Here is a 12,050-nt window from a genome sequence, read left to right on the forward strand (position 1 = left end):
CACTGAGCAGTTTTGTATGTATCCAGCTAAAGAAGCATTAAAATACTTCTAAAATTAAAAATAAAGCTTCTTATCTGCTGTTTGGAACTGAATCACTCTGTACCGGACGGTGAGAGTGTCCTGAGGAGGCAGGGACCAGCACTGAGGTCTGGTTGTGAGCCCCTAACAGAGAGATGACCAATCTCTCTGCTCCCAACGCCCGGTTGCCCAACACCTCGTCCTGTCAGGATTTCTTTTCAGGGAGATCTCTTCCCTTCGTGTTGAATTTTTACTGAGGTCAAAGGAAATATTGTTACCACAGCTATTTAAAAACAACTCAGGGATCAGGAAACATCATGAGTTGTCTTCCAAAGCACTAGCACCAGAGTAAAACTTCTCTCTTTACCCTCCATGCCCTGAGTCCCCTGCTTCGTCTTCACACACAGCGGTGCCGCGTGTTGCACATAAACCCAGCAGAAGAGCCGGGCATTTATCTGTGAGTGTGCACGTACGTACAGACACAATCTTGCCAAAGACGCAAATATTCACCAGTGGAGAAAGCTGTAGTAAAAAAATGGTGCATGAAATGCTCTTCCCAGTGTGTAATGCTTCATGTAACGCCACTTGGACTTCGATGGCAGTAGACCTGCTCTATGAACCGCGTGCATTACAGTAATAATCACAGAAATGATCAGAAGCACATTTGCTTAACAGAAATCCAGAACTACATGAAGCCTGCCCTATGTAAACATACAGAAGTTAAACCTTCTTGGACAAAAACTCATGTTCTTGATTGAAAATCTGGCTCTACTATATGTTTTGCCCCTGACTTCAATGGGAGACGCATTTCATGTGTTCTATCTCACCGGAAGACAGAGCTTTTTAGGTTGATCCACATCCAATTTCTGCACCTTAGCAATCATAACTACTGATAAACACCGCATAGGACTAATAAAGTTTTATTTGCAATCTCAGCTGTAATCCTCAAAGCTATTAACTACAACATATTAAGTACCTTAACATAACTCCTTGATCGTCTAAAATTCCCAGGTAATGACTATCGGTGACAGTATTTTTCACCGTGCGCGCTATGCATACTATCATTATGTTCTTCAGCTTGGCACTATTCTAGCTTCTCACCGCTTTTTTTTCAAGCTGTAGGCTATGAGATACCTACAAATATATTTTTTAACTCTATTGGATTGCCTCACCTAAAATTGAGATAATGGCTGTGTCATAAAAACTTACAGACCACAAAGGAAGAAAGAGAATACTTTTCATCCTACTCTTGAATCAAGGGATCAAGGGTGAAGAGGTGTCTTGTTCCATTGTCAGAAATACACCAGCTTTTAAAATTCAGCTCGGGGAGACTGGCTACCTCCGAGTGAAGGTACATTTCATAATTTAGATGTGGCGCGAGAGTTCATGTGAAATCCAGACTGAATTGTCAAGCACAGGTAAAAAATCAGCCATCCCTCTGATCACGGGTCAATTTATCTTATAGAGATAAATCAAACTGCAGTGTTTACATGCCCAGAACAAGTAATGAAGTACGAGGCACTGCTCCACCAACCTACAACCTGCAAATGAGAACCCTTACTATATTATGGCTATAAAACCGACACCAATTGTATATGATTACTGTACATTTGTGTTAACAGCTTTGAAATGTGGATCCACATCCCTACTCTGCTCTGAAATCCACAGGATTAATCTAGGCATATATCAATTTTAGCCTCTTTCTATTATTTTAGCACAGCCTTAGAATTATATTTGGCATCTGTATCTGGCACATACAATAACTACTAGCAACAGCCATCCTTTCTGCATTGAGGTCACCGAGTATATCGACTGCCGTAAGAAGTAGGGAGAGTGCAGGATACCGCCTGACTCAAAGAGTCAAGGGAAACAGGAAAAATATAACCCAAAATCCTTGAAACTCCCAGCCGCATTTGAGATATGTAGCGCTCAGACCACAGCGGAGCTTGCCCTCTCCTAACCCCTCCTTATCTTCCCCGGCTCTCCGCCACACACACACACAGGATCGCTAGAAACGATCCTTCGGTTTAACAAAAGCCTCTGCCCGTCCCTCTTTCTCTGCAAGGAACAAGCCCTGATCCAACCAGCCTGTCCCATAGGAAAAGCTGCTATTTGTGCGTTAGCCGGGCGAGGCGAAGGCAGCGCAGGAGAAGGCAGAAACCCCGAGCATCCCCTGCTCGCAGATGAGCCTCTGCTCAAAGAGCGGGTAGAAATAAATAAATAAATACATACATACATAAATAAATAAATAAATAAATAAATAAAAGATGCGGAAGACAATGAGGAAGAGCCTGGCGTTTCCCCCGCTCGCGGTCTCACACGGCACAAGGTGGATTTCACGTTTGCAGTCCCTCGCCTTTGGAAGCGGGGCTCAGACGCGGGGCGGGGGGACCCTCTGCCATTGCAGCAGGTGAGGCTGCTCCGCAGGCGGCGGCACCTTCCGTGCAGAGAAGCCCGATCCTCCCCGCACAGCCGCCCTTCCTCCGCGGGCAGGGCGGCGACAGCGGCGCTCGGCGACAGCCGTGCCCGGCGACAGCGGCGCTCCCGGCCGCCCGCCCCCCGCGGCCCCGCGCCCCCTCCGCGCTCCTTACCCGGCTCGGCCCGGGCGCTGGGCAGGAGGGCGACGATCACCCCCAGCAGCACGACGGCCCCGGCCAGGCCTGTTCGGCCGCCCGACGGCGGAGGGCTGCGGGGGGGCGCGGTGCCGGGCGCTCCGCCGGGCCCGGCGGGGTTCGCCCCGCTCCGCCCGCCGCCCGCCGCCCGCCGCCACATCCCCGCAGCCTCGCAGGAGCCCCGCCGCGGCTCAGCGGGCAGCGCTGCCCATCGCCGCGCCGGGCTCTAGAGCAGCGGCTCCGCGGGGAGGAGGAGGAGGAGGAGGAGGAGGAAGAGCGGGGGGCGCCGCATGCTGCCGGCGGCTCTGCCCGGGCGCCGGTGCCCCTCAGCGGCGGCGGCGCGGCCCCGCCGGCTCCGGCGCGGAGATCGCGGCGAAAAGCAGCTTCATCCACAAAGGGCTCACTCACGGCGCCGCCAGTGCCGGCCCCCGCTCCCCGCCCTCCCAGCGCCGGGGAGGCGGGAGCGGAGGCGGCGCTGCCGGGGCCGCGGGGACCCCCCTCCGCCGCCCCGCGGGGTGCACGGTACCCCCCCCTCCCCGGACACCCCCGGCCGCCTGCTCCGCCCCGGTGCCCTTCCCGGTTTCCCCCGGGGAAGCGGGGAGAAGCCGGGCGGGCGGTGGCCACCGCGGGCCGGTGCCCCGGGGCCAGCGGCCGCCGCAGCCGGGGGGGACGGGTGGTGGGGGAAGGCTTCCCCCTCTGTGCCTTCCAGGGCACGTTGGACGCAGTAACAGCTCTTGGCCCGGATTCCCCCCCTAATTTTTTGAAGCAGTTGTGCCCAGCACTACCTTTTGGGTGTAAAGGAAGCTGCGCCCGCTCACAGCGGTCCTGTGACCTGGCCGGACTAAAAGTCCTTCTCTGCTCACCTTGGGAGCCATTTATTGCCGGCTGATGCTCCTGTGAGTCTCCGGGCCAGGGCATCTCCAAAGATGGCCCTCATTGTCTGAGGTAGGACCTCTAGAGCGAGGACCTCTTCTTGGGAGGCAGCCCAAGCCCTGCCACAGCGCAGAGCACCACTGGCAGCGTTTCTAGCGCAGAAAACTGCTCTGAGAATAAAGAAGCTGGAGCAGACCGCAGGGGTTGAACAAATGGGCAGCTACGACCTCAGCCGCCCAGGCTGCAAGCCCAGGAAAGGTCTTCTCCTGTCACCCCTCTCCTGCCTTCACTCACTCGGCCACCCCGTCCCTGCCCATGACCGAGCTCAGACCTTCAGGCTGAAATGGGAGCTTCGAAGGACAGAGGTTTGCCTCTGGGATGCTTAAAGGTACACCAGGAGACCAACCCACACGTAAAATGTATTATGGAGATCAGAGAAGGTGAGCCCCGGCAAAAGGCAGAAGCTGCCTCAGTCACAGTCAGATCAAACACCACAGCAAGTTGTTTAGGGTTTTCTGTAAATAGTATTTTCATCAGAGGTAATGTGAATTCTTTATTCTAATGTCATTCCCTTTCCTGGCACTGCATCCTTGAGTTCTTTTAGTTCCCAGATCATGTCTGTGGGCAACAGATGGTGGTGGTGGGAGAAGGAGCAAAGCAAAGGTGGGCTCAGGGCAGAACGTGCTCCAGGACATCGGGAGGTGATTCCGAAAGGGTGCAGCGTCGCTTACGTGCGGAAAAGCTGTCCTGGCCTCCCAGCAATTCCAGCAGAAAGCAAGAAGTCTTTCTGATAAATTCTTACAAGCCAGGTTCGAGGTAGAGCAAGCCCCAGCACGGGCTCTAGCCACAGCTTGACATCCTGCTGCCCAGCTACTCACAGCATCCCCAAAGTCATGATGACCCATAATTACATATTTATGTGACTAGTTTAGCGCACTCCGAATGTCACCAATACAATTACTCAGCCACTAACACCTCCCATTTGGGCCTTTTTACTCACTTTTTTCCTCAAATCACTAATTCATTCTATGCAAAATTAGTTTCCATATGATGACTGCTAATGACTATCCACAGAGAAAAGATGGCAGTTGTATGATTATTGTAGTAAAATGGATAGCTTACTCATCACTCCGGTTTATTTAGGGCCAACGTATTTAGTGCGGGGCCCTCTGGTGGTACCTTTTGTTAATTTTATGGAGTCCTGTCTAAAACCCATTTCATCATTTTGCTGTTTTTCTAGATTTTGTCATTACACAATCTTTGCAGTACATCCATCAATAAGCTAATTTTGACAGTGCTTTTTCCTGATCTAGCTCTCAACCATTACAGTCTTAATTTTTCATTATACAGTATATATGTGTGTGTAGGTATTATGTACAAAATACAAATTATTTCTTTTTCCTAGCAGATTTCGTTTTTATTTCAAAGGATTTTGAAAATACATCTTTTCCAGAATGACGACTGGGTAAGATCTCTTACAGCTAGTGAAAAAACACTGAAGTTTTACCAAGTAACTGTAGTTAACTACTTCCTAAACTTACCTTTCCCAATCCTATTTGTCTTTGTTTTCCAGAAAGGCAATCTCAGCCTCTGGGGGCACCTGAGCATCCAGGCCTGGTGCTGAGATTTTCTTTCCGACATACATGTTCTCCTAGAGTGTGCACATGCTCTGTATACTTGATATCAGGTACCTTTTTTTGTAAGCGTTACCTGTGTGTTGCCCATATGTTCCCTTCCAAGGTTACCCATCTGGAACGGGGAGGTGAAGTTTATGTACTTGTAACCTGGTTTCCTCTCAGCTATGGAATCCTTAATGCTAGAAAACAGCCCAGATCCTGGAAGAGGTGTCTCATTATGGATAAAGAATCAAGATGCTCCGTGCCAGTGAAGGTCTACTCTACTTGGCTGAGGAGATGTATTGAATATTCCTCCACAGGACCAGTATGCCTCTCGCTGGTGAAAAGTACTAATCTACCGGGCTATGTAACAATAAACCACACACACTGAGACCAAAATTCATGTTTGCATGAGGTAGGATCCTCCTGCCTTTGCCCAAGAGCAATAGGTTGACATCATCTGTATGACCTTGGTTGAAATGATAACTAAAATCTAGACCCAAAATTGCCTTGCTTGCAGTAGACTTACCACAATCATTTTGAGTCTTGCTTGTCTTTATGAAGGAACCCACAGATTAGAATCTCACCTATAGATGAGGAGAGACTAGTGGTCATGTAGCGACTTCTCCATGAAGCAGGTGGCAGGCCAGGCTCTGTCTTTGCAACAGAACAGTCAGCGTTTTTCATTTTGATGAATAAACAGGCCAAATTTATGAACATCTCAGTCCACAAATACAACCACAGATTGAGTCCAGTCTCCAGACACCTCTACCAACAGGGTGCCAGGTGCTCTCAACCCGCTACTTCAGGATTTAAGGAGAAGAATCCATTCAACTGTGTATTTTCAGCCTCCCAGCATGAAGCTTCATCATTCTAACAAGGAATATTCGGTGCTGTTCCCCAAGACAGGGGCATCTAGAATTACCTGAATCTGCTTAGAGCGTGTACCCAACTCTCCTGAGAGATAAAATGCACCTTCTCACAGGTGAAAGGCAGGAAGATATAATTAACATCAATCGCCGTCAAACCTTACCCACGATTTAATATGCCTTCCTGCACAGCGGGACGTCAGACTGACCAGTTCAGTCACCCCGTCACTCAGGGTGGGAGGAGAGGCAGGAAGGGCTACAGCATTTCGCCGGCGTTCCCCAGAGCTCTGGCTGCACGAGATGTGCATGCCAAACACGGCAGGCCTATCAGGAAGCTACAGCTCTTTAAGCGGGGAGCGATAGTATTTCACAACCCTACCGAAACTTTGACTCACGCTGCCTCCATTCATTACAGGCGCTGAAGTCACCGTACGTGCCAGTTGCAGTGATTCACGTGAATCTACCACGATGGTCAGGACTGTACTGCTTTGTGAGCGATACCAACAGTGGCTTCTCTGTCGCCTCCCAGAGACGGATCACCTCTCCAGCTGAAAACCCAAGCTAATTCATTCTGAGAACATAGCATCACCCTGAACCAGTTTGTCCCGCTACCCATCTGTAGCATGTGACAGCCCCATTGACTCTGAAGGCTTTTCCTTGAATGAATCTGCTCTCACAGCCGCGGTATAAATTTGTCCTTTGCCTTTAGTGACAGGGAAAACACTCAGCAGATTTTAAACCAGCGTTAGCCATCCTAAAGGCAGCTGAGAGGAAGGTTGCTTACTCTGTCCTAGTCCCAGCCTTCCACAGGACAGGAAAGGGCAGAGGGGACAGTTGGGCATTATCACTAATAGAAAGCAAGAACGGAAAGGACTTCACAGACTGTGACACAGGCTTCACAGCATTCCCTCTGAAAGGCTCAGGCAGCCTTTCCTTCTTTGTTAGATGTTGCCAAAACTGGGAGTACAAAATACATCAAGGCAGGGGCCCTAGTTTCTATGGGAAATGTGGGATATAGATACCAACATCCATTTAAAAGTCAACAAGACATGAGTCTAACTGTAAAGAATGAAAAGGAAGCAGCTTTCACGGCAGCAGAGGTGTCTGTAGAATTTAACAGATGCGTTTTCCCGTAGCCTAAGGTGTAGTGCTGCGGGAAAAGCTTTGCAACTGTAAAAGGTTTGTAACGGTAGCACCTCGTATTTAGCAAAGTAAAGCTTTCTGCCAATTCTGAAGTATTTTGGTATCACAGATATATTGCACCGTCATTTCAGTCTTTTAAATTTCATTTACGACAGCGCCTGAAAGGGGATGTCAAGCCCAGAAACCACGCTACGTCATAGATACGCGTACCCAAAAGCCTGCTTCGTGGCAGTTTCCAATCCACTAGGTTTCAGCGGGCACTGTAACCCCATGGCAGAAGGAGCATATTTGGCCGGCAGCAGCACCAGCAAACATGCCTTCCATGGACGTCTGGTCCGTACCAGGCTGGCCATCTGGAGTCGCTGACCATGCAGGGCCACCTGCAACAGCGGGACCACCCTCCTGCTGGCCAAGCAGCAGTTGCCACAGGCTGGGTACCAGCTGCAGCAGCAGCGACGTATCTGCTGGTATCTGGGCCAGATAACCTTTCCCTAAGGTCGTAAATGTGGGACATGCGGAACAAAGAACCTTCAAGGTTCGGCTACACTACAGGCAGATTCTCAAGATTCTCCTGAGCAAACCTTGAAAGTTAATGAAATTTTAAATTTCAGAAGGAAGAGCAGCTTAGTCGAACGATTATATCAGAATTTCAGAGCCCTCCCTGTGAATTTCCATCAGGAAATACCTTAATACCTTAATCCAGCCTTGATGTAACATAGCAAAAAATGAAAGCCACCGAAAGTCATCTGCTGCAATATATATTTTAATTCAAAGTGAATCTCGACAGTAATACACCATAAATTCTTATTTTGACACTCACCAAAATAGTCACCTGGAAAACCCGCTTTTTGTGACAAAGTACAGAAGGCTTGGTCACATTTAAATCACTGAGAACTAGAAAGAAATACTATCGCAAACTGTAAGAGACATTACATCCATAAAAAATTTTCCCAGTCCTCATATTGTAATATTGCACAGTGCAATTGCTACATGGCGAACTAGTGTAGCATAGAAATCCAAAGCAAAAAAAAAAAAAAAGCCACAAGTCTACAAATTGTTAAACAGTAACAGTTCAAACTTATTAATCAAGTCTCTATCACTGGGTATTTCTAGAACAAGTCTTCCTACAGCTTGCAGTGTGATTTAACTTTTACTTAACACAAACCAAGTTAATTAGCAGTAAAAACCGAAAATTTAAAAATTAAAACCAAAAAAAAGTTAATACAGTAGCATATTTGACCAATAAAACACCCTGAAGTAAAGTTAAAAACCAAACACAAGAAATTCATATAAAATCTTGCAAATTAAAGTAATATGCAGATATGCAATTCCGTAGTCATGCAGTGTTTTATTTAAAAAAGGCATTAAAACGGTAATGTGTATAAATGCTTCTCAGAGGATGACTTTTTTCACAGAAAAGGCCTTCACCCTGAAAGCTTTTATTTTTTTCTGCAGATGGGCCCCGGACACTTGCAGCGACAAGAGTCCGTTCTCTCCAAGCGTATTGCAGGATGGGGGAAAAGTCACCCGGTATATCGAATTTTAGCTGTGGCGGGATCCCAAATGTTTCATTCTTTGAAATGCAGACATTTCTAGAATTACAACACATCGAAAGAGCAGCGGATCTAATTTGGGGCGCATTTACAGCAACTTTTTCCTGCATACGATAGGATACTGTTGTGATATACAGATAACTGTGTCAATTTAACAAGCACGTTAGCTTAAAACCTTAAGCACAGTAAAAAGAAAGTACAGCAAATACATTAGACCAATGATGATCCCCATGGCCCCAGAAAAAAAAAATGCGGTATTTTTTTTTTTTTTTTGTTATCACGATACAAAATTCATTTCCTCCATTTGCATTGGTGATTCTTGGTGTGTCCATTGCCTGCAACGGAGTAAGCACCAAAAACCCATCGCTTCCCAACACAAGGGAGTGAACAGAAAACTATCTGCTGGACCATATAGCACGCGTTTGAAGTGGCGAGGTGGACATCCAATTTGAGCATTTTCTCGGCTCCCTACGTTTAGGCTTTATATGTGTTGATAGGATTTCAAATTCCTCAGGATACTTCTAGTTTCTAATGTATACTTTATATACACACGTTTGTACAAAATGCATAGAGTTGATTACTAAAAACACTGAAACTTTTGGGAAAAGTTAGGTTTCTTAATTTTCAGTGTGATTAAAAATGTACTGCTGGTATTTTTATTATTTTCTTTTATGATCTAATACTGTTGTATTTTAGTTATTACTTAAAAAATAAATCAAATGTAGGCACATTTATTTCATTCAGACATTCATTAAATAAAACACTGCTTGTGTTAGTGGAGTAAAGAAAAAGATTACCAGTTATTAGCTTATTGACAGAGTTAAACTCAAATGCTTCGCACTCTTATTCCAGTCAACATTGCAAGGATTGTATTCCAGATTTTGTTTTAAAAAAAAGTTAAGTCAAGCCTGCAAGATGCAGCTTCTTAAGTGTCTACACAATGCCAATATGAAAACATAAAAAAAATTAAATTACATCAATACATCCACTTATATGCAGTGATGAGCTCAAAGTTAATGGAGATAAAATACTGATGCAAATAACACACCCCAAAAAAACGTATGCAATCATCTTCCATCATTTACAGTATAGTAGTTACGACACTTCAAACATGAAAACAAAATAAAGTTTAAAAAAAAAAACAAAACAAAACAAACAAACAAACCCAAAACCCGGCTTCTATTTCATGTAATTAGACTTGTACAGAAATTAGAAGGCTAAGAAAGAACTAGTTAATCACCTAATTTCACAGCTATCTGAAGTGGCAATCATTATATAGCAGCTTATCTATGATACATTCAAGATAAATGATACAATTTATTACTTGCCCATAAGCTAAAACACAGCCTCAGCTTAATACCTTCTGTAAATCCCATCTCTACACTACAGTATACTTGAGGTCTATGAAAAAGTAGCTACCTTTTATAGGAAATGGATGATTAAGTCTTTGGTGCTGCAAAAGCAACTTCATTTGAACAAAACAAAACAAAACAAAAAAAAAAACCAAAACAAACGAAAAAGACACACTTCCTAAGGAAAAAAAAAATAAAATGCAAAAAGCATGTAGTTTACGTCCCTGACGGAATGTATTAAATAAGCAAACACCCGCAACAGGCTAAAACAAATACTATAATGTAAAAAGACTAAAATCTCTCCCATGCATAAATGAAAGATTGCACACAAAGAACTCACATCTTTTCAAGCTTCAATAGTAAATATTCTGCTACTAGTTATTAAATACTGCATGGTTTGCTCAAGCTAAGATGAAACCACACCACGGATCAATGAGCACTTGGCTTTTTCTTTCATTAGCTAGTCAGTCATGCCTACTGCACCTCTAAACATTTTATTATATCCAATTAGACAAACACTTTTAAAATAAACTACTTAGGTTGTATTGCAGTTCCATCGACCAGTATGAAATACTGTGTTGTGTGTCACTACTCAAGAGCTACTGAATCAACTTTTCTTATGCACTACTAAAGTCAAGTCTTGAAGCTAGATCATTCTGGGGGGAAAAAAAGACAGCAAAATTCGGCTACAGCAAAACATGCTGCCTTCTCAGTAAGGAAAACACACCCAATACTAAAATCATACCACACAAAACCCAAAATGAGCATTACGCTATCAAAAAATCAGCAGATCTGAATTTTTAAGTGCTGCAGTCCTCAACATTTATATATAAGTAATAACATTAACAACCTCAAATATTTAAGGCACTATGTGTGGGAACAGTTTACAATGCAGCTGAGATTATTAGGACAACAACATTTAAGAGCAATGTTTAGGCTTTTCTTTTTTTTTTTTGCCCATGCAAAAGACACATGCAATGTGAAGAACAACAGCTCAACTTTTAGATAAGTGACTCAACATTTAAACACCAAGATACGCAATACGAACAAGTTACTTCTACACTGTACTGCTGACATATGTGCATCTGTTGCTCTAGTTCTGTACACTGAATGGCTTCCCAAATGTAGACGTGTCTTGCACTAGTTAGAAGGCAATTTTATAAAAAATAGCAGGAGCAAAACCAGACTTCTGCTCCCATAAGTCACCTGTCTAAAGTTACTATATAAGAAGATAACATGACCAAAGACAAGTTATACCAAATGTGCAAAACACATTAAAAGTGAGTTTTTTTTTTTAAAGCTCAGAGTTGTTTAAATTGCACCCAAGTCTACATGAATCAAAAAAATAATTTTCCTGTTGTGCCATGGCTAATATTTAATAAATACCATGTTTCTTCTTAAATCAAACTTCTGTATCATTGAGCTTCCTCAATATACTGTGTTTGAGTTCTCACATAAACGGATACTGGCTGAGTTTGGTGGGACTCAATGGAAATCCTGTGTAAGCAGGTGATGCTGCAATGTACGAATGCGGTGGGAAAATTGGTTTGTACTGAGTCTGATGAATGGTTGGGGAAGGTAAGAGACGGGGATTTATGCCAACTGGAACTTGGTGTACTATACCACCGGGGTGAGAGATACTGTACGCTGGGTGTTGTAACAAGGGTCTTGAGGTACATGGCGAGGCAAGGAGGTGGGCGACGGGGGCAGCAGTACTAAGGGGTGCCGATGATGGGTACGGAAGAATAGCAGGCTGTCCTCCAAGGTGGGTACTTCCAGAGAGATGCGCGTGCACCGTGGTGGGATTTGGACTTCCTTGCGGAAGGGAGAAAGCGTGACCGGCAACGCTGGCCGGGATGTAAGCCTGCTGCCTCCGATGAGCATAGTTTCCGTTCCATTCCTGCGGCCCAGATCCAAAGTGCTGAACCTGTCCACACACAGAAACGGGCAGGGTCTTAACGTTTCCAAGTACGAAGAGAGTTTGAAAAATGGAATAATGCACTAAAACTAGTCA

The 12,050-nt window shown here is 45.2% G+C and overlaps 2 protein-coding genes across 6 annotated transcripts in view; both read right to left on the bottom strand.

Moving 5' to 3' along the window:
* The window catches only part of KIAA1549L (KIAA1549 like), a 136,934-nt gene extending 133,995 nt beyond the window's left edge, over window positions 1-2,939 (bottom strand). For all 3 annotated transcript variants that reach the window (XM_074586184.1, XM_074586179.1, XM_074586178.1), the window contains exon 1: window positions 2,610-2,939. In XM_074586184.1, the coding sequence (XP_074442285.1) occupies window positions 2,610-2,790 (181 nt within the window). In that variant the 5' untranslated portion in view covers window positions 2,791-2,939. The remainder of the gene's footprint in view (window positions 1-2,609) is intronic.
* Window positions 2,940-8,960: 6,021 nt separating this feature from the next.
* Window positions 8,961-12,050, bottom strand: part of HIPK3 (homeodomain interacting protein kinase 3) — a 114,848-nt gene continuing 111,758 nt past the window's right edge. For all 3 annotated transcript variants that reach the window (XM_074586186.1, XM_074586188.1, XM_074586185.1), the window contains one exon: window positions 8,961-11,963. In XM_074586186.1, coding sequence (XP_074442287.1) covers window positions 11,487-11,963 — 477 coding nt within the window. In that variant the 3' untranslated portion in view covers window positions 8,961-11,486. The remainder of the gene's footprint in view (window positions 11,964-12,050) is intronic.

Source organism: Larus michahellis, chromosome 4, assembly GCF_964199755.1.
Source record: "Larus michahellis chromosome 4, bLarMic1.1, whole genome shotgun sequence".
In the NCBI taxonomy this organism is placed as follows: Eukaryota; Metazoa; Chordata; class Aves; order Charadriiformes; family Laridae; genus Larus; species Larus michahellis.